General features: G+C 37.9%; 1 protein-coding gene across 1 annotated transcript in view; it reads right to left on the minus strand.

The window, feature by feature from the left end:
• PPFIBP2 (PPFIA binding protein 2) overlaps positions 1-23,369 on the minus strand; it is an 87,322-nt gene that overhangs the window by 2,877 nt on the left and 61,076 nt on the right. Inside the window, exons 7-26 of the mRNA XM_057410906.1 lie at positions 20,926-21,034; positions 19,359-19,391; positions 17,574-17,635; positions 15,756-15,831; positions 13,987-14,046; positions 12,256-12,353; positions 11,973-12,037; positions 11,651-11,719; positions 11,166-11,226; positions 9,254-9,295; positions 7,336-7,480; positions 5,800-5,832; positions 5,075-5,213; positions 4,324-4,452; positions 3,626-3,776; positions 3,335-3,446; positions 2,794-2,882; positions 2,080-2,202; positions 1,180-1,305; positions 174-362 (exon numbers count right to left, since the gene is read on the minus strand). Of these exons, the coding sequence (XP_057266889.1) occupies positions 174-362; positions 1,180-1,305; positions 2,080-2,202; positions 2,794-2,882; positions 3,335-3,446; positions 3,626-3,776; positions 4,324-4,452; positions 5,075-5,213; positions 5,800-5,832; positions 7,336-7,480; positions 9,254-9,295; positions 11,166-11,226; positions 11,651-11,719; positions 11,973-12,037; positions 12,256-12,353; positions 13,987-14,046; positions 15,756-15,831; positions 17,574-17,635; positions 19,359-19,391; positions 20,926-21,034 (1,911 nt within the window). The remainder of the gene's footprint in view (positions 1-173; positions 363-1,179; positions 1,306-2,079; positions 2,203-2,793; positions 2,883-3,334; positions 3,447-3,625; positions 3,777-4,323; positions 4,453-5,074; positions 5,214-5,799; positions 5,833-7,335; positions 7,481-9,253; positions 9,296-11,165; positions 11,227-11,650; positions 11,720-11,972; positions 12,038-12,255; positions 12,354-13,986; positions 14,047-15,755; positions 15,832-17,573; positions 17,636-19,358; positions 19,392-20,925; positions 21,035-23,369) is intronic.

The raw sequence follows: 23,369 nt of genomic DNA on the forward strand, positions 1-23,369 counted from the left end.
AAACAGATAAATATAAATTAAATGCTTCAGTATCTAGAATTAAGGAAAACATAACACTACTCCTTCTAGAGCTGACCTCTCCCTGGCCCATATTTGTTCCTTATTTTCTCTACAAGACAGGAGAGAGGAAGTCTGAAATTCCCAAGTACTTCCCTTTTGAAAGCAGGACATACCCGGACTTTGGCGGTGGTGGTCAGAGGTGTGTATGCTGTGGACTCTGTTATTTCTCTCTTTTCTTGTTGAGCCTCTGGTCCAATTAATACGTTGAAATTGGTCGTCAGGTGGCGCCGCAGCAAAGTCTTCTGAGGGGGAATATTCAGCAGCATCGCCAGTGTGTCACCATTGAAGCGAGGCTCCAGAAGCTGTTAAAATATTGGCAGAATAGGGATTTTTACATGGTTAAATATTTGCAATAATAAGCCATTACAGTACTTGTCAGAGGAATTTGTCATTGCTAAGCTGTCTACATTAGGCCTTTTATAACTCACTCATACAATACTCACTAGGGTTTGAATGGGAAATACATGAATGTGGACACTAAGAGCTGAGAACTTGATTGTATTTATATTTATCAGCAAACCTTATATTTGATTGGATTGCATGAGTTTTCAGAATTTTCTGCCCTAGAGTATAAACTGACAAAATAGCACATATTTTTCTGTTTCATTTTTGCAGAATTTCTACAGCACTAGAATCGGTATTTCAGAAGTGTGACTTTATTAAGCTGCAAACAGTTCTGAATATTTGGAATTAAACCCCATCATTCCTGACTGCCAGCAAGACTGCTGTGAGTTCAGGACATCATTTACTGTGGCACAGAATTCTAGTAATACCACTCCAAGAAACACTTGATGATTCTTTATTAAATAAGTAACTTTCCCACGGTACAGTTTGGATTTTGGTTGGTTTGCTTTTTAATGTACTGCTGTTAGACACTCATGCACAGCTCACCTTTCATTATAAAACTTGTTTTAGCAGTTCCTTTTTATTTTAGCTTTCCTTTATAAAATTAAGACTCATGGATCAAATAGGCACTTTACAAGGCCTGATCATGCTGTTGTATCACAGATAAAGCTGTTTCCTCCAGCTGGACAAACACCAGGTAAAACATGTTTTATGTTACAGTCTGTCAGTTTTCAGTGGATGTGTAGTAAAATGTTAAATGTGAAGAAGTCTTACAATCAGGGCACCATGCACTCCACTTCCTCGAAGGTTCGGTGCGTATTCTGCCAGGTCGACTGATCTGAGCCATTCCATCACTCTGTGGTTGGACCACTGAACAACTTCAGACGGTGAACCGTTACTCTGCTGAAGTAACCAGAGGTCATGCTGACACTGTAGCCTGTATTATCACTGCGCATTCACAACATGTGCCCTTAGTTCAGATAAAACCATTGCTCCTCCTCTCCTTCAAAGAAAGAGCAGCGTTTTTTCCCTAGATTCTAAGGTATTGTTCTGGATCAAGCTGAAGCCCCATACATTGCATCAAGTAATATAACAGTAGAGACCACAGACACCAGGTATAAAAAAGGGAGCATTTTGAGAACAATATTATTGTCAGGCTTTAATACTAAATGAACAAATTACGGTGACTTATTGTCAGGTTGTAATACAAAATGAATACGGCTAACCAGGTAAGGCAAAAACCTTACAGTCTTTGAGAGTTAAAAATTAGGAGAGGCAAAGAAAAAACATTCCAAATTACTATCTATCTCAGAAGTTGAATTAACTTCTAAACAATGATCTATCAAGGGAAGTGCATGAGATCAGCTAGTAAGTGGCTCAAGCACTTTAGGACTGAGTAGATTTTTCTTAATGCCTCATCCCTGGCAGTGTTCAAGGCCAGGTTGGACGGAGCCTTGGGTGGCATGGTTTAGTGTGAGGTGTCCAGGCCCATGGGAGGGGGATTGGAACTAGATGGTCTTAAGGTCTTTTCCAACCCTAACTATTCTATGATTCTGAGATTCTATTATTGGTGAGTACATGTTACATTCCGGAGCGGGAAAGCAAGCAGCATAACTACTGCTTTAGGCGCAACTCCCTATTAGCAGTGATTCTACTGTATCCTTGCACTCTTACCTCTTCAACTGGTCTCCTGCGTAGACAGTGGGGGTTGAAACCATTGATGTGCAGCACATGAATGGCACATTTAATACTCAGGTGATGCAGCTGACTGGTGACTTTCAGAAAGAGAAGGTCGTTCTGTGAAGGGGAGAGCCCTTTAAGTGGCAAAGAATACATACCAGAACAGGTACTTTCCCCAGGAAGAAAGACGTTAAGCTTGCTATGTAGTTTTACCTAGAGACGAGGCTGTACTTCTGAAACCAGCTATATTAGGCATTTTTTTTCATAGCACAGTTAACAAAAACAATTACCAGCTGTAAGAAAACACAGTGGCTATGTGTGGTGCTGCTCATGTGATTGGAGCTGTACCATTTACTGGATTTGCTGCTTATCTTTAGCTTATTTAATATTGCTAACTAACTTGGTGAGGAGAACAATGAACTCCTGAAGCTGCATGTAAAATAAGTCATTTTTACCTGTAATCATGGTGTGATACATGGCACTGAAAGAAAGACTGTGGAAGTTAGCTATAGCATATCCTGTGACTTATTTTGTGTACCTTAGGAACAGTAATTATGCATCAGACAATACAAATGAGCTACTACGGGCACTATTTCCATCTTGCAAAAAATTCTTTAAGTGCTCACATTCAAAGGAAAATTGTAAAGTTCTTTGCTTATTCTGAAGTTAAATTTGGTTAAACTGAGGGAAAAAGGATTTTTAGCTTACCACAGTTAAGTACTGCAACATTCTCCCATCCACTCTGGCTTCATGAAACTGGTCTTTGTACTGAGGTAAACCAATGTCATCGAGCCATCCTGCAGGTAGAGGAACAACAGTGTACCCAAATCCAGATAAGTGAGAATGAAGCCCTTCTCCCCTTCCTGTCTTGGCTGGCTTCTTCTGAGGCATTCAGTTAGCTCCTTCTACCTGTTCACCCTTCCAAAGATCAGCCTCTCCCCAGAAGCCTGAAAGCATTCCCATCAAACAGTTCCATCCACAATACCCCCGTGATATTCTACATACAGTGTGTGAGAGATTGCAGGGAAGTAAATGTGGGGGCTCAGTCTAGTGACAGAGTTCCCCTTGGAAGATTGTACTGTAGGGCTGTATATTTGGATGTCAAAAACAACACAAAATCGTCATTCTACCATGTTAAAACTTTGTGCTCTTAAAAAGATACCCGGTAACTACTTAAACACATACTGGGCAGCCCTTCAGTAGATGTGAGGGAAATTGCTTTCCAAACCAGTCCAGTTCAAACACTTACGTGTCACCCAGATATGATCAAGCTGTGCAGACTTCTCATCTTGTTTTGCATTTATTGATTTAATGGCCAAAACTAATTTCTTCCTGTGCAGTGGATGCTTTATTCCCATTTCCTGCAATAATAACCATTAACAAATATTTTGCCTTGTCTCTTGCTCTTTTCATCTCATTAGGTATCTGCAACTATTGATACTACATATCAATACGGTAAAGCTGCCAATTGTTTGAAGAAGCCTGGTTGTACAGAATCAATATGTATGGCTGCTAGAGGGAAACAGTTATAGAATATTACCTTTTCCATGTCCTGAGGTGTCGCAGTCAACAGCATATGACCTGAAGTCACCCACTGCCGTGCAAATATGACGTACTGACCAAGACCGAAGTCCTCAAGCCAGTTACAAACTCTTTCAGTGCTCCACTGAGCAAATGGAGCATTGTAGTCACTGAAAAGCACAAGAAATGTGTGGAAAATCTTGAAGAACAGGGTAATGGTTAGTGTCAGAAAGCTGATTGTGTGCCAGGGGCAGTACTGCAGCACACGTTTGTTACCGTGCTTTGGCTTGTGCAGTACTGAAAGCCAACAACCACTCTCACAGCACGGGTTGTGGTACTAGTGTCCTGTTAATCTGCCTGCCCAGCCTCAGCCTGTGAATGACTGGGGGGGCACTAAATTTCTATTTGAAAAGAATGGGAATTGCTGAATCCTGAGCACTTTACAGATATTCCCACAGGAGATGATGACAAATTAGTTTTCTTGTTCTTTACCAAGGTGTATTTTTTGACACTCTAACAGCAGCTAGCGCTGCAACCTGCAGCTGAAGGAGCACAGATGGGGAGTGACTCAGGATGCATTTTCTACCAAACAAATTCTTTCCGGTTGTGTAATGAAGCACACTGGGGAAAACGTATTTCACAAGGGCAGGGTCTGGCTGTTGAGCACATTTAAGAATACCACGTGATATGCTGTGAGAGGCAAAGAGGAACCATTACCTTTTCTGGCCTTTGGTTTCCTTTGATCTGGACAACCGAGGCCCAGCTGTTGCACGGAGGCCGCCTCTTCGAAACTCTGCCAACCCCAGGTCGTCTGCAGGGAAGTTACCTGACTGAGTTCTTCTTATTCTTTCAAGACAAGAGTGCCACAACAGTAGTATTAGCTTGCAACAGAGAACATTTGGTTGTATGGAAACTATAGTGACAACTAGAAGTTGTATTAATCTCCCTGTAAACCACAACCACCCAGTTCACATGGTAGATGCAGAAATTCAGGCAAACCCTGTCTAGAACTAACTCTGAGGAAATAAAAGAGCTCTGCAGAGCAGCCATCTGATTTTTAAATCCAGTTACTGATCCACCCTGCAAGCCAGACCTGTAAATAACTGTCTGCTGTCCTGAAGCAGGAAAATCGAACACAGTAACCCTCAGTCCCCCTGCTATTTGTTTCTTCTGTTCTCTCTCATTTTTTTGCCCAATGCTTTCTGTAATGAACAACTTAATATAATTTTTCATAGCTAAAGGAACTGGTGACGTATTAAATTATTAGCATTAAGATGATAGCTTATTTCTTCCAACAGCACAATGTTGAAGACAATACCACCCACATGTACACAGAGACACACTGGTACAATCACACAGCTGCTTTCTCTCCTGTTCCTAAATCTTACTTTTGCAGCTCTTGCCGAGAACTGTATTCATTCTCAGCCAAAATGCTTTTACATGGAACTAAAAGAAAAAATGACCATACTTTCCCCAGATTTTCTTGATCCCTTTTGGACTCTTTCTGTTTTCTGGAGACAATGGAGATTGTGGGCCTGAATCCGTTCCCGAAGAAAGAGGTGAAAGGTCATCTGAGACCACTGTACCATCCATGTTCTCTGTGTCTCCTGGGTTAAGAACAGCAATATATATAAACATTTTATACAGACTGTTAACAAAGTTGTTATCTGGGAAACTAACGTTTAAATGCAGAACACAAAAAAGGAAAGACTTCTAGAAAACTTCATGTATAAAAGCCCCATGCTCAGAAGGTGAAAAAACATAGCCTGTATATTTGATACAAACAGAAAGTAATAAAATATTGTGTACACCAGTATTGTTAGTTCAGTTGTTTGTACTTAATTCCATCATTTTTATTAATTTAAGATCTTCAGACTGAAGCAGGCTCTTCAGTCTCTTGCCTTGCCTATTCTTAACACCGTAACTCCTCCATCAAAGTTGGAATTTTTCTGTCAACTTCAGTGAGAACAGAATGAAAGCAGGAATAAGTATCTTAAAAAGAAATCCTATCCAACTGCAACGCAGCAAAAGCTGTTACTTCCATTCAGCACTGCACTTCAGGAATTCAGTGTGGATGGCCCACGTGGTGTTACTATTTCATAGAGAAAGGGAAGAGGAAAGGAAAAAAGCAAGCAGCAAAATTCACATCAACTTTAATTCACATTAAAGTTGCATCTTGTTTGGATACGGTACCTAGCACTGGTGCACTGACACTCCTGATGCGATCTTCAGTCATCCCAAGAAGCAGAAAGCCAGATGAAGAAGCAAAGAAGATATAAAACACCAGCAAAATAAAGTTACAGAAGAGCAAAGAAGTCAGCTAAGCATTAAAAGCAGAAACGAAAAGAAGCTTGATATGGAACTGAATACGCATCGGTGTGCACAAGCACCAGTAATTCTGTACGATCACCTAGAATAGATAGGGATGATCATTTATCTGTTGTTTGTGGAGTCTGGTTTTTTTATGAACTATTCTGAGACCATTTTAATGCATTAAGCATGACCTACAGAGCTCCACAAAACCTGCAGAATGTCTGAAATTAAGCAATGTAAATTCCTCTGAAATACAGAATTAGAGGTTTAAAGGTTTGCTTCACATGCAAGAAACAAACCAACCTGCATAAAAAAAATGTTAATGGATAATACTGCAGTTAAAGATATAGTAGCATGGCTCCTGCATTGCCTACGATGTTGCAATCACAGAAAAAACCCTTTCAAACAAACCCTAAACAGCCCACAGCCTATTGCAATCTTGAACCTACAGGCCCTGGCAGCTTTTAGGACCATGGGGCCTTAAATAAAACCCAGCAAACAAAAAGCTGCCAGCATAATTTTTAAAGTGTAGACAAACTTCAAAATCACAAGTGATGCTCGTGTGTTCTTCAGCCCTTGGCAAATAAATACCTGGCTCTCTGCCTTGCTGTAATACTTTCTATATTGCAGTATATCCATGCTCAAGATGTCAATGAAAACAAATTAACACAGGCTTCCACACACAGCTGTGGTTGTGAACTAACAATATACTTGCATTTCGAAAATCCGCCCATGATTTCCTATACCTACTAAGTTCTTCACTTGTGGGTCCCCACAAGTTCCAGCAACCAACAGTGCAGACACTGGGATTTTTGCCTGAAATGTGCACGTTAGTGCTAGATATACTGTGAAGTTTCACCCACTGAAAGGCAGCAGAATCGCAGGGCGTGGGTTGGTTTGTTTCACTTAATCCATCAATGTAACATACATTTGTTAAAAGGATTGATGGTGTGCCTGGCTCTGCATTTGTGTTTGCTTGCTTTTTAAGAAAGTGTCAGCAAGCTCAGGGGAGCATTGGAAGTGTGATGGAAAAAAAACACTGCTTATTCATGTTGCTAATATATTTGCATCTCTAGAATTTCCATTTCTTAGTTACAGATATGTTGTCTTTCAGAATGCTCTCCCCACAATCTCCAAAGCAGTCAGTGTCTCTTCATTACTTATGCTATTAATGATGTCGGCAAATTCTAACATCAAGTGCAACAGAAAAGAACATTCTAAGTTTAAGCCATCCTTTAACCTCCAAGTAAGCTGATGTGGTATATATTAGGTACAAAAAAGAAGTAGAACTTTCCTTAAGTACATCACCTGAAGGTCACAGTTTACTGTTCTGGTATAGCAGATTATACACCATATTATGTCCTAGCTTCTCAGTCAGTTTGCTTTTCCCCCTCTCAGCGAGGTGTAGATACATACTCAGGCCCAGAAAGCTGCTGTCCTCAGAGTCGTTCACACCAGACCCATCTGATGAATTACATGTTCCCTGCTCTCCATTCTGCAGGGGTCGAGGCAGCTTCCCTGGCAAGGTTTGGTACTTGCTGCCTTTTGCAAGCGGCTTACTCTGTTGTTTTTTAAAGAGGGAAAAATAAGTAAGTACAGAATCAAATCACAGCATTCGCAATCCAGTACACAGGAATTTAAAAGTTGAGGAAAAAGTACTTGAACCCAAAATGGCATCACCCACTCCACGTTCCTGCTTACAGATCACTCATGTTGAATCTCAGTTACTTGGCTGTTTTCTTGCTAAGACACTGCCTTCTCTTCCCCCATCTGCCTCTCTCCCCCCCTTCAGCCAGACTGTCTATTACAATATATGTTGAATGTTACCTGGTTTCATCATAAGGACCCAGCACTATATATAATACCTTGGTCCTTCCACTTTGATAGTGCCAGAAATGCATTTAGTCACTTCTCAGATCATTCTTTGTGCTATCAATTATTACCCCTCTTTTTCACCAAACTGTTTCTGCCTCACAATTGTATCTTGCTGGAATTTAAGCCAAAAAAAGTATTTGTGCAACTCAAATTTTGTCAAACACTTTTGCCCACCACCACTAACAAAAGAATCAACAATGAAGTTGGGGTACAGAAATTTAACTCTTGTAAGAGCCAAGATCTCTTTGTATAGATAAAAAATAGTTACAGCTATAGTTGCCAAATATATAGCTAAATACATAATTTATTATAGAACCTAAGCACAAGGGATACTTTTGATATTTGATAAAAACATAGGCTGAGCTGTATTTTAGGGCTAGTCTGAATGGCTGCTCACTGACCCTTTTGTCCATGTCAGGCTAAAATAAGTGCCTAACATGTGCTTGCCTTCATGTATTGTAGGTACACAAACACAGTGCTACTAGCATCAGTGAGATTACTTATGTTGGAAGGACCTTCCCCCAGCCACACAGCTCCCAGGGGGTGGTCCTCAAAGCCTCAGCATATCATATGTAAGGGGAACTGGTATGTAGGCTTTGCTAAAAAAAGAATATCTCAATTTTCCTTGCATTCAGTTTTTCAGTGATCAGTTACTTGGGATCTTGATCCTTGTACCAGGGTAGATGAGAACTTGCACATAAATCTGGGAGTTCTGAGCCTAACGAGATATGTAACAGCATTGAGAGACTTTTCCAATACTGAATCCAAATTAAAAGATACATCCCACAACTGTCAAAGCAATAGGGATACAGAAGTTTTTCCAGAAGAGCACTGAACCTGCAGCTCCAGTCAAGGTCAGTGGGAGTGGTGTACATTCAGTGTGTGTTTGGAATAAGCTCATACTGGTAAATGGTTCAGTATCAGAAAGGAGGATAACTTTGAACTGAAAATACTCAAAACATACTTAGTATACAGAAACACAGACTATGCTCCTACTTAGTAACCCCATTCTAACATAATTGTTTTAAACCATTTAAAACATTGTCCGGGAAAGGATGATATATGAAATATTTAAACAGATAACCACTTGTTTATCTATTCTTATTTCCAGGCTTAGAGGAATCTTTGTGATGCTGTAATTGCAGGCCTCAGTTCTCCTGTTTTGGCAGCTTCAGGAGTACATCCTGACTTGTAACAAAAACTATACAAGTACAGAAACTGCTTCTTACATTAGCCCAGTATTTTCTGAAATTGCCTGACTTCAGCTTCTAGCCAAACATAAAACCTTTTAGATTAAAAAGAAGAGTTCCCTCTCAAATTCTTACCCCTGTTCTCAGAGTCTGTCAGTACTGGAACTATGCAAACGTTTTAAAAAGTAAAATGAACATAAAATTAAAACAGCATATCGTCACAGCACGCCACAACAGACAAATGTTAAGAGAGTTGACAGTTAATATACCTCTTGTTCTACAACACGCTGTACTGGTTTTCCGTCTACAAACTACGGAGTTGCAGGGAGGGTAATTTCAAAGTTTTATGGAAAAAAAGCAACAGACAAATGTTAGTATTAGCATACATACTCAGAACATCAATTGTAGTCTTTTTGCTATAGTGATGCTACTTAATGCATTGCCAGCATATTACAAGGTCTGTTATCTCTTCATTTCATTTCATTTCAATAATATATTTAAATATTAAATGTGGTTGTTCAAACCACTCTACAAAATTCGGGCTGATTCTGTTGTGAGCAAAGGAATTTTTCTACATTTTAGGCTTCTGGGTGATTCCTCTAGACTTAACTTTCAGGTGGGAACATGACAGCTGTTTAACAGTTCAAACAATATGAAAACAAATGATAGAAAGAACAAACGCAATACTTTATGTATGGAAACCATAAAGAGCTGAGATAGAAAAGAGGGGATAAGAATATATGACATGGCTGGTCAGAGACACCAGTGTGCTGTATTTTACTTTATTTTACTTTAATTTACATTTTCATTGCTCTACATAACTGCAATTTGAGCTTTGTGCAAAACAGAACAGCTCCAGTAAGCAGTGCTGCTTGCACATGTTCTCTTGGATTTAATGCAAGGAAGCGAGAAGTCTCGCTGAGTCAGCAAAACAAGTTTCTTCTTGTGGTTGTAACTAATTCACGTTTAGCCACTCACTCCTAGGCACAGGGAGGTCTCAGTTATTTCACCAAGAAGCCTCATGCCTAAATTAGAATGTGGGCTGGCTTGCTGCAATTCTCTCATATCCTTGGTAGTTTCTTGCTCCCCGATGGACTGTGATTTAACCGACAGAGCAGCTTTACAGCCTAAATGCGTAGGTATAGCCTTATCACACCATGGCACAGAGACAAATTAATTTTTTGAATGCTGACAGGAAAATAAAAGTTAGGAAGAGAAAACAGACCTTCATAAATTCCACATGGAATGAATGTTAGTTCTGAACTGATCTGTCACATGTATAACCACAATCAAATGGATGCAACACAAATTTCAAACATTCCCTTTGGTTACTGTCATCTTCACAGATTTAAGAAAAAATTAAGAATTTTAAGAACTGAAACAACCGTCATTCTAGTATCTGTTTTAAATGGCATTACTGGGTGTGGATAATCCAGTATTAAGCCTAATTTGAGTACAGACAGCGTCAATAACAGTCTCAACGCATAATTACAAGTGCAGAGAAATTTCGGGTTAGAGAATGACAAAACAAACCTCTGGACCATAATGTAATGAGACTTTTTAAATTGGAGACTCATTATTTTGGAATGGAAGTAAGCCCTTGAATTAGTAACAGCGCCCATCCTGTTTTAACCAAGCCAGCATCACTGCTGTCTTCAGGAATGCCATTTATATCAGAAATCTGAGTTAGGGAATGATACTCAATATTTACATGCAAACACTCAAAAATTCAATCCTATGTGGAAATACCCTGTCCCAATCTTTAATTACTTTCAGCATTTGTTGCCTTAACATTTTTAACTATTTGGAAGTTGAAATTATTTTTAAAACTCTTACCTATAAACAAAATACTACTGCAAAAGACTCCTCATTATTTCTTGCATTTCTCTTAAGTATTTGTCTTCTCTTTCAGGTGAAAAGCTGAATTTGAGGATGCGTATGTATGGTGTGTCAATCTGAGGATGCGTATGTATGGTGTGTCAACTTGTTTGTTTATTCTAAGCTTGAATATGGGGTAAGAAAAACCCCAACCTGAACCGTTCGATCATGAGGGCTTTTTCCCACACATACAATGTCAGTGGTGGTTAGGGCTACTGTATGTGAAACAAAAATAATATTTATACTTGACCTTTACCTTTCAGTCATGACAACACCAGAAATCATCACTGTAAATAAACCAACCTTTTCCAGGGATTCGCTCTGCAAGTCTTCTAAACTACTTGACTTTTTTTTCTGTGGAATCCTTAAAATAGTAACAGGCAAAAAAAAGCAATAGTTGGTACAGCACAGTATGTTTGCATATGCCCCTACTGTATCATATGGCAGCCATATATATCGTATGTCTGCATATAACATAATGCCGAGCTAGGAGATTCAGTTGTTGCATTTTTAGCCTAAAACACATGGTATTGGGAATGGCAATAAACAAAATCAGAAAGAGCATCAAGACATCCTTTGGTCAACAAAGAAAGGCAACAATGTGCAGTTTTAAACCTTTTATCTACAGGTGACTTTTTAAAGGCTCTTAACAGTACACAGACAGTAGTGACTCTGTGAACAGTGTGCAACATTGAAGGGTTTTAAAACTGGAGAAGGGCAGAAATATAGATATAACATGCAGCCAGAATTTTTTTTTATACATTTCAATTAAAGTTACTCATTCTTACCTGCTGATGATTTCCAGAGATTCTTCTTGTGGACAGGTTAAATTAGTTGAAGATACTGGAATGCTTCCACTTCAAATCAGAATAAAACATACTGGTTTAAGTACTACAAGTATCTTTGGATATATAAAAGTGCTAATTTGTTCCTGCAATTCAGACCTTATACAATTAAGTACTGCAAACTCCCACAGCAAACCCTGCTTTCACAACTACCCAAAAGTTCTTGCAAAGCCAAGAACAGGGAAGACAACATGCCAGTTAATCAGATTAAATAATTCAAATTTAGGACAATCCACATAAAACACACAAAAAATAAAGATCTTGCCTGATTTCCGTAGCTTTGTGTGGCGATGGAGACAGCACAGCTGGTGATAATTCTCCTGAAGATGCCTATGTAAAATAAAACATACATAAATTTACATTTATGTAAAATAAAGCCTGTAACTCTAGAGCTGGATTCTGGATCTATCATGCCTATACAAAGAATACATACAAAAATTCAGGCAAGGCTAAACCCACATTACTACATTACTTTAGCTACCACAGAGAAACCAAAGCAAACAAATCGTATATATAGAATTTGCTTCTAAAACATCTTTACTAAGTACCTCTGTTTTCAATAATTCTCCTTGAGGATTAGTCAAAACATTCCACTTCCTTAAAGTTGTCTCAAGTTCCTCTTCACTGCCACCAGAGACAGAAGAGCCTGTGACCATTAAAGATTAGAAGTAGAAAGGGAGAGAAACAGGCCAAAAAATAACATTTTAGGACCATATCAGACAGTCTATGTATTTCAGTCTCACAATTCCCCTTCAGCCTTCACCTGATGCATGTAGCTTTCCAGCCTCTCACTCCCCACCCCTGACTTACAAGCAAGCTGATTTATAACAGCAACAAATTTACCACTTCTAGTTATATGACAGGCTCTGCTGTAAGTAGCTGAGCTGATTGAGGCAGCTTCTGAACCACTCTAATACACAGTTTGATGTTCCGAGGCAAGTTCAAGTTGGTACTATTTTCTTACTCGTAGTGTACTGCTTTATAGGTAGTGTGCATGTCTGTATCATAATACAATGTCCCATGCTCTGTTCAAGGATGTACACAGTAAACATGCCTCAGGTTTTTCTGGATATCCCAAATCTAAACAGACACTGAAATACTCCAAATTAATTATTTAGTAGGACTTCAATTCCTGAATTGCCAAAGCTGCAATACTAAATCAGGTTTTGAATATCCAGGGCTCAGCAAAGTTTTGGAGTATTTTGGATAAGAATTTTTTTCTGGAGCTCTCCATGCATAGGATTGCAAACAGGATGTGGAAGGGCTGCTATGCCATGATGGAGGAATTCAGACTGACCTTTAAGCATATTAACAATTCCTACTTTATATGATAGAAGTGCAGCGGGTCTAGGCAGTTTCAAAACACACCAAATCTTATGGTTAAGCCTTGGCACTGTTAGCAGAGAGATCACTTGAAAACTCATTAGAGACCAGGTATCATGCTGTTCGGTTAAGAAGACTGGCAACAAAACCCATACTGATTGCTGGCCCTCCAGGATATGGAGTGAAACTTATGCTATGGTTGCTGGTACACAAAAGAGCGACCTACAGTCAAGTTCAGGGTAGCTCCTTTATATTTTGCTCAACTTTCTGTGGCTGTTTCAAGCAGTCACCCTACTTTAATCCCAGATAATGATTTGAAACAGTTATCAGAGACAGAAGATTTCAACCCTCTGATTCTACCAAAGATTTTCGGCAGAGATTACACATCAAAAGGAACCTTTAAAATACACGTCTAGAAATAATAATAAAAAAATAATCAAGCGAGATATTTCTTAGCGCCCTAAATATGAGACTCCTTCAAGCACATGTCAGGTAACAAGCCCATTTGGGCTGTGGTAATATTGTAGCCGTGACAGCATGCACCTCAGTGTGGACAGTCTCTTACACACTCTACTACCTACACAGGTTTGGGGGTTTGGTTTTGTTTTATTATGCTAAGCATTACTGGTTTTTTTTTAGACATTAGACTGTACTGAACTAGCATACATTGATTATACTAGCATACATCATACTCCCTGCAGTACCAACTTGACAATCCAGAGCATCATGACTTGCTCATTGCTCATGCACACAAGTGTCCTCCAAAAGCCATGTCCCATGATGTTACTGGGGCTTTCTGCTGAGAGCACCTACTCTCAGGGTAACAGTGGTGAGTTATCTTGGCGGTTAACATCATGAGGTCTCCAAAAGCTACAATCACACCTTTGGATTTCCCTTCAAAACACTTTCAAGTGAGAGACTTTCTTTTTAAAAAGAACATTCAGAGAGAGATTTACCTGACTCTCGTTCCCTGTTCTTGTGTGTTAAATACAAGTGTCCATTCTGCCGTACAAGACCTGAAAACATCGTGTTTGTTAATGTGATGATGTACGTTTAACAAAACTGTCCTTTCTGAAGGTCTCCCAGAATAATTTTAGTACTGAAAACTACATTGGCAACTTCAAACAAGATTGTCCTAAAAACCTACTCCTCAGTTATGCTGCAGGAAGTGAAATGGGACAAAGATTTTTCCCCAGATTTTGAAGTTAAATATATAATATTGTGTGCACCAAAACAACTTTGGGTTTTCAGTTGCTTCCTGCACACCAGAACTTTTCTAGTCAGCTGTCAGAATTTTTCTTAGTGGAAGGAAAGCGCAAGAGAACTTATTATACTCATTGCAACTTTTGGTTTTTTTTTGCAAGGGGGGTGGAAGGTCCTCCTATGCATCAAATTGCATCTGTGATCAGCTTCCTTTTCATGAATGCCATATAAAAAAATAGGACATAAAAGGAAAACTTTGTCATTAACACTAGCTGGCTTGTAGTTAATCATTAGTGCAATTCCTGAACTGAGCTATGACTAATCTGAATACAGGATGTATTCAATAGATTAATGTTTGTAATCTGCTAAATTCTCCTGATACCATTTTACACTGTAAAAGGCAGTTACTAATGACAGATCACAGGAAATACCATACATACTTATCTGTATACTTTATTCATCTCCTACAGAGTAAATCATTTAAATAAAACTGAACATAATTTTAATTTTGAATAATAGATTGAGAGGGCTATGATGCAATTTAATAAAAATACTGTAAACTTATGCTTTTAGCTAATTTAAATGAACTTTCCTAACTGCCCCTGTGTCAACAAATTCTATGCCTGCATTAGTGTCCTGCTGTTTTCTCCCTCATTTAACACTTTTTGCTATAATTCCTTTTGGTCTGGCCTCTACAACCCATGTACAACCAAGAAGTAGCAACCTGAAGCAGCGAAAAAGGAATTAGGAAGCTTTGAGCATGAAAGACATACATCATAGGTCTGCACTGTGGAAGAGACCTACAGGAGTCCCATCAGTGAGGAGGGGAAGGACTGCATGAAGTAGCTGGCCCCAGCTGTCCACCCACAGCCACCACTACACAGATATAGGAGTTCTGCCACCAAAGCTCCTGCCCCGCTGCAGTATATAGCAAAGCATTCTAAGAAGAGCAGTTGCTGACTTCAGATTGCTTTGGCACATGAGGAGCTGAACCACAGTCTTTAGACCCAACTGATGAGCAGGTCACACAGCTGTACAACCATAGCAGTAAGATCATCAGTCATCCTTCCTTTTCAGTCAGGATCCTTAATGACACTCTCTTAAAAACCACATAGCGCCAAAGTTCAGCTTCAAAGAGGGATTTACTATTAACTTAAATTTTAGATTATGATTTACAGAGTCGAGCATAAGATTCAGTCATAGAAGTCTTGCTTAATAGTAATGTTGCAACTAAATCTCCCATATATTATAGACCCTATTTCTTTTTTTGTACTGCCTACAGTATAGGAAACAAAAAAGAAATCTCCACACACTACAGGCAGTAACACACAAGCCTGGTCAAGATACGCTGTGGTTTTTTTCTTCATCTGAAGGACTGTATACTTACTTTCTTAGCACTCCAGCACAATACATATGTAAATATTACTATGCACATATATTGAAAACAACAACAAACAGCAGTTTTAGCGCATGCAGTTTGAAAAATACCTGATATCAGGAAATTATTCACAAGACATTTTACCGTGAGCTGCAATCATTATCTCTTTGACCCTCCTGTACTGGCTTAGCAACAGTGTTAACTCTTCTATTCGACGGTCCTGTGAGAAGCATTAAATAAAATCCTATTTTAAATCTGACATTTTAAACCAGCAGAAACACTCTATTACACATTTCATTCTGTGATTTTGGACTGTTTTTCCAGAAAGCAGGATCAAGTCTCTCACGTGCCTTGTAAAGAACATTCATTAGCTTTTATCTGCCATTGTACATAGTATTTTCTGTACAATGTGAAATTATGGATATAGGGAAACCTGAGGAGTTTGACATTACTAGTAAAGTAGTTATTTAGAGAAGCATAATTTGGAAATCTGCTTTCACTTCTAAATCAAGGGAATACTCTGGAGTTTAACCTCAATGGCCTGAAGTGGGCAGTGTTTGGGTTTTTGCTAGCACTGTACCTGTAATTGCAAAGTAAATCATGTTTATGTTTTAGGTTAACAGCCTAGTCACATTCTTTAGAATTCACTTGTAGGATATGTACTGCATTCTGACATCTACACTTATTCCTGTTTTGAACACACCTCTTTGAACTTAGGGAGCCAAACTTGTTGATTTTGACTTAGGCAGTCAAACTTGTATAGAACCAAGGAAATGAGGTCTCGTGAATGTCTGCTTCATTTATCCAACTCCACTCTTTCTCCAGCACCTAATGCTTTCCTATTATGTATATAGCATCCTGATTAACGTATTCAGGGAAGGTGCTTGCCTTTTGCAGCTGTAACACAGGGACGGGTAATAATCATTTAGTTAGACATTTCTATATACTATACTGTGACCCAACGATAAGTTCTTGCTATCATCACTAAGAGTGCAATTTTGAAATTTGTACTCTTAGAATTTGTCCTGTTTCTTTGACCACAGTTCTAAACCATTAGTGTGTGATAATCTTGCCCAGTGCTGTGGTAACAGAGCACCAAATGCAAACCCAAGCAAGTAATAAAGAACGAGTTTTCACAAGAAGGTTCAGGAAAGCCACAAAAGCAGAGAAGAGGGCACTAGGAAAAAAAAATAAAAACTTTGTGGGGAAGCTGGCACCTGGCACGTATTTAAGTGTACGGCTGATACCGAGCTGCTGCACTGACACGTCTTTGATTTTCCAGATGTAAATTTTGGCTTTTTGATTTTTTATGAATTGAATGTTGTTATGAGTCATATTAATGTTCTCCAGAATCAACACTGCCTTGTTCAGATTCCCTAGTTACTAAAGAAAGTTTTTAGGGATGCATATTATCATCTATTTGATGATGACAATATACAGAGACAAAAAGTGATGAGACAAAAAACATATTTACCATTTAAATAGGTTTAATTTCATGTCTCCTGGCCTTTAGTAATCTTCATTTTTTTTATCCTTGTCTCTCTAAATTCAGGTCGCTTCCAAAATTTGAGGCTGATTCAAAGACCACTTTGAATTTCTTTTAATATAAAAACCTAGACTGGGGATACCAATAAACTTCAGATTGCGTTGGAAGATGAAGAGCTATCAGAGATGGCCAAACCTTAATGACCTTTTCAATAGCAGAAGCCAGGAGATTCTGCTCATTGCAGTCTTGGCTTTCTACTCACCTCTGGAATCTAATGAGCCTTCCAAGCTCTGCAGCCAGGTTAGCAAGGTCAGCCACACTTTCTATTTAAAAATCAACCTTCTGTCACAATCTCATGGGATAATCCAAAAATCAGGGCAATACCAAGCTTACAGAAAGAAGGTTATTCAGAACATTTCAGAGATTTAAAACCACCATTTCATTCTTATTATGTAGAATGAGGATTACTTTCTCACCTTTTCCTCATTTGCAGCCAGTAACGATTCCATTCCTATCTTCAACCTTTGAACTTCTTGATCTAAAAATGTTTTGAAAATGTTATAAAGGAAAATACCCTTGCTACTTTTGTGTAAACAATAAGTGTTTTCCGATACTTTCGTTATCTTCTTATGAGTAACCAAATCATGTCAGTGGCATGGCAAACGCACTATCAAACTACATTTAACTTGGAGTTTTTTAAAAGCTGACCTATTGAAAGCACTGCAGAATGAAAATGTGCTGGTTTTGCTTATAAAAGGCTATTCAGTACTATCTTATATTTACTAAAGTCAAATAATGACAAGAAAAAAAAGAAACGCTGAAGCTTATTTTGCGAAAGATGAGAGTGTGTTTGCTGTTGTATATTTAAGTAAATGAAGTATCATTGAAAATTAATTATATTCTGAGAAAAATATTTGCCACCTTATGGGAAGTAGTTCAAGGACATTCATGTAGCTTGGAAATGCAAAATAACTAGTTTGATATGAAGAAAATGTGTTGGGTTTTTGTGTTTTTTTTAAACTTTCTTAAAGCTTTTCAGTATGACTAAGTTAAAATCTACATCAAGAGCTAATGAATTGCTGTCAAGTGCCTCGCACACAATTTAGTGTCACAAGATAGAGGTTATTCAGGACTGTTATAGTCAAATCAATTCAAACACACTCTCTGAAAATTTGTGAGATTATCACAATCATCCTAACTTTGTGAACTAAATGTTATTTCTCCTCTACACACTCTTCCTACCGAGTCCTCCCGTACCAACCTATACTAAATTGAGTGTAGATGATGGAAACGGAACCTGAAATAGTGTATCTGTTGTAACTGCCACTCATGGTATTCGTGCTTTGACATAAAATAGAGCCGCTTGTTTCACAAAAGACGATGAAAAACAGATGCAGCAGGCATGAAGTCAGAGAAGAAAGAAAATCAATACTGCTAAAGAGTATCTTTTAAAAATTGGTTTACAACTTGATGTTGAACATACAATGTCACAGTTATTTGCAAAAACAGTTATTAGATTTTCTGTAGGGATTCTGAAAAATACACAGTAATGATTAAGTTTTAAAACATGTAAATTAATCTTGCAAACATTTCCTTTGCAAAAGAGAACACTTACTAACACAAGACATACACACACACAGCCAAATCAAAAACTAAAGCCAGCAGGTATTAGGCAAGCGATTGAAGACTTAAAAAAAAGCCATTAAAATCACAGTCCTACTAATTCCTTTTTATAAATAATAGACTTCAAAAAGAACTGTTGTCAAGGTATTTTTAAGCACACTGAAGCAAACTTTACTCATGATATTTATACCATCATCAAGTATGGAAACATTTTTATTCAGACTGCATTTTTCATTTAATTTACTGCTCTGATTAAAAAAAAAAAAAAAGCCCAAATCCTTCCCCTCTAAGGAAAGATGCTTTCAAACAAAGCTATTTTTCCAGATATTATATCAATTGTACATATGTACAAATAAAAAGAGGCAAAGGTTAAGTTTTGGCTCTGTTAACCTTAACAAAGTCCCTTTGAAGTCCACCTCTCTGATTTGTGAACTTCTATTTTTTCTGAAATGAAATCTTACTAAAAAGGGCAAGTAGCTGTCTGCTTGCCACAAGCAATGAAAGCAATGTCTCACATGTATTACAATTTGACAGCCAAATCTAAACAAACATTGAATTATTGCTGCAGAATGCATCTGAGTTATGATTTGTGTAAAAGGAACAGTGAGATAAAGCCAAGAGTGAATTGCAAGGCTTACGTTTTTCTTTTAGCCTTCTCCTATAAACTTCCTCTACGATGGTAAATGGTGAGGGTCAAATAAAGTATGCAGAAAAAGCACATATTAGATAAACTTTGCAATTTAGTTAGAATTTGCATTGTAGCACACTACAAGTACATTGACATTATTTTTCAACTTTATTTGATAAGACCACTTTAAAATCTGATAATTCAGTTTTGTTTTTTTTTTTTCCAGAAGAATTATTCTGCTGCATATTCTTTCCATTCAAATAGAGTCTAAGTGGTTTTCTTAAATGCAGCCTAAAGAATCTGTACAGGGTTTGATTTTTTTTCCCCACACTGGAACCAAGGACAGTTTTACTCATCTTCAATCTGAACAGGAACAGACACTATTAGAAGTTTAAAGTTGCTGAGCTCTTGATTTATTCCCATACCACTCTCTTTCCTTTGAAATTCCATAAATCATTTGGCAATCTCATAGAAAATACAGAATGCTATCAATAGAAGAGTTCCTATACAAAACACTGCTGTTATGCAAAGTAACTTTCTAGTTAGACATGCAGTTCTCTACATGCACAAGTGCTGCAGCTGAGTGAAATCAGCACCAAGTATATGTTAAGTCACTTCTTTGGAATAAGCAACAGTCAAAATCCAGTCTTCTAGAAAAGACAAATCTGCATTAATCCCTTTAAGGACATTCTTGGTAAGCCCTGGCAGAAAGATAGCCCAGCACCAGAAAAGTCACATCTCAACAAGGTCACTCTTTGGAAGCATTAGTTTACACCCACAAGAGAAGTTAGTGCAGCTAAACTGATGCACTGCATTAAACTACACACAAGTATTTCTGCATGGCTAGGTGGCAGGATATAGAAGAAAAAGGTCACTAATATCATGTTGCTCACAGCCCAGCCATTGACAGAAGCTCAGGGCAGTCAGTATTTCAAGGAACTGAAATTCCATTTCAGATGACCTGCTGAGACCAAAGGCTAAACAAGCTGATTTGCCATTGACTCGTATCAACAGTGCAGTTTTAAATGAGAACCCTGCAGTATCATAAAGTTATAGAACAGCCCCTGAAAGGGACCTTGAAATACTATCTGGTCCAACCTTTAATGGGAGAGGGAGCCTAAATAATGTATAGACTTGAAGAAAGAAAAGACATGTATCAGTGACTATGTTTTAGGATGTTTGGACATTTAAACATTATGCTTAGCTACTACTGTGACAATATTTTTTTCCTTAAATATGGGAACTGTAAAGATTTTTCAAAGAAATTTTGAAGGTATGCACAAAAATAAATTCTCACTAAACTACAATAAATCTCTCAAAATCCAAATAAAATTCCACTAGAAAAAGTTTCAGTGCTGTTGGGATACATATTGCAATTTATCACTGCCTCTAGACTGGGATAGAATTTCACACATTAAAGGCCTCTATCAGAAGACAAAATATATTTGCACTATTTTTCCTCCCAAAATAAATATTCTGGTCTCTCTTTGTATTCCTTTGAAATACTGAGCCAAGTGGCCACCAAAGTGAAATTAAAGTAGGTTTTGGATTTTAAATTTTATTTCTCCTTCTCTTACCTCTTTCTGCCACTTCATTATGTGATGAGGTCCTGGATAGCTGACTTTGTAAGCGTTCTATTTCTGCATCTTTGAGAGCTAATTGCTCCTGAAGCTGGGCTATCTCAGCCTGAAACAGAGTAAACAAATTCAGAATAACACTGTCACCAATGCTCTATGATTCTTTGCCATGAACTAGAAGAGTTCTAAGCATAACGCTTCACTTTGATGTCCCATTCCCGATTCAGGACACTTCATAAACACTATAACAACTGTACATATTTCATGGTGTAACTATCCTATTCCTTCTACAGCAGCTCACTTTTTCCAATGCAATTAGCTCTCAAAGAACAGACTTACAGAAAGGTAACATTTTCAAGGAGTCATGCGGGTAAAGAAACTCTGGAAAGCCCTCAGTGCTACAATGCTGGTCATATATTAACGACTATTATGGGGCAACTCCTGAGTTTTGCATGAAGACCAGTAAAAGATAACAAAGCGTTTTTTGAAAGATCCTGGGTTTTTTATCCTTGTACTGTTTATTAATATAACTGCGAATCTACAAATGCTAAGCCCAATTCTCAGCAGGGTAACAAAATTGTTCTTCCTCACATCAGATACTACAGCAAATAGTCTAGAAGCAAAGTATGGCTTGGAAAACAACACCACATACACCACAAAATACCAACAGTTCATTTACACTTACTGCAAATTGTGCTGCCACTAGAGTGGGATAGAATATCACACATTAAAGACCTCAACAATACAGAGGGAGAAGAATTCTGTGACTGTCCAGCTTGAAATATACTGGCTCTCAACTCTTTTTTCCTGTGAGAAACACTGTCAACAGCATACTTTACTAAGTTAGTAGTTTAAGATTTTCTTCAGCAGTCCTAAAGCCTATCTATATCCACCTTCTGCATTTCCACAGCAAAAGCATAAAAAGCTCCTTGCAGAAAAGAAAACAAAAAGAAAAAAATCAAAGAAAAAAAGGAAACAGACAAACAAATAAATCACTTCCGTGATCAGTTACTCAAAATACTAAAGGAAAGCAGATCACCAAACAATGGGGAAAAACATGGACTAATTTACTCTAATACAAAAACTTATTTTCACCAGGAAGCAAACAGGTCTGCCTGCAATTCCATATGAAATAGAAGAATCTGCCTTGTTGCATCTCTGAAGGGCTCCTACACTTCCCAGAGACTAATATGCTTTTTATATCCAGTCATGGAAATATTCCAATTCCTCATCTGAGAAACTGGAGCAACAGGAAGACAAAAGCTGAAGACATTTTAATACCAAATTTGGATTTCGCTCCCCTGGTCTATTTGATCTCATAGCTCCTTTAAATGCTGTCTTTTCTTTAATGTCTCATTCCAGTCATCTCTCAAATTATTTTTCTGCTTCCTCTCTCTTTCCCTGTACTTTTCCTCCCTTCTAGACCTGCATCTTCTCCTACTCTTCTTTCTTACTTCACTCCTACGCTTTCCATAATCTTTATCTGTCTTGGCAACTGGCCACAGGCCACAATACTTGAGAAAATATTTTCCCAAAGACTGTTCATATCCCCCACTTCAGAGAAAAAATTTTCATGGATACAAGAGCTATGATCTTAATAGGAAAAAAACATGACAGCAACATTTCATAGAACATTTCAATATTCATCCGAGAATTCTCAGAAGAAAGACATGCTAATGCAAACAATAGCTGTCTGTCATTTCAGGATCAAGCTATCAAGTATTAAAAAGAAAACTCAGTTTAATAATTCAGAATGTTTTTCCAAGATCTATCCACAACTCAGAGTCAGTAATTCATATGAACAGGGATTAAAGTACTACACAAATCAAAGGAGATGCGACTACAGCACGAAAGCGTACAGGGAAAAACAATGAGGCTCTTTTTAATCTAAAAGAATTTTAATCTAAAAGAATGGAAAAGGGCTAAATATTCAAACTAGAAATAAAGTTCAGCGGTTTAACAATGAGAATGTTGAACTAGAAAAAATAACGATTGGGGAAAATAATGAAATGTTTCAGATGTCAAGCTCCTCCAGATTAGGACCCAACAGCTTTCCAGGATTCAAGGTCAACAGAAGGGTAAGGCAGCTATGCACTTTGTTACAGAGGAAGTCAAAGCAGATGATCTAATAGTGTATTTTGGGCTTAATGTCTATTAAAATAAATTCCACACTAAGTGAACACCCAACCAACTTTGCATATCTCTTCAAACTGGAAAGCAGATTCCACAAAAGCTTGTCACCAATACACGAATAAAAGATGGAAAATTTTCAAAGATTTTAAAGATTCAAAAAATTTCCTTACAACAGGTCTTTTGTAAGTCAAAAGGACTTCTTTATTCATTTTTTTTTTAATAACAGCTACAAAAAGGTAGAATACTGGAAACTGATGGGAGGAAGCAAAAAGCACAAAAAGAAACTACAAAAACTTCAAACCTAAATACTC

Source organism: Pezoporus wallicus, unplaced genomic scaffold, assembly GCF_028554395.1.
Source record: "Pezoporus wallicus isolate ANWC-B61680 ecotype Strahan unplaced genomic scaffold, APGP_CSIRO_Pwel_v1 contig_5958, whole genome shotgun sequence".
NCBI lineage: Eukaryota > Metazoa > Chordata > Aves > Psittaciformes > Psittacidae > Pezoporus > Pezoporus wallicus.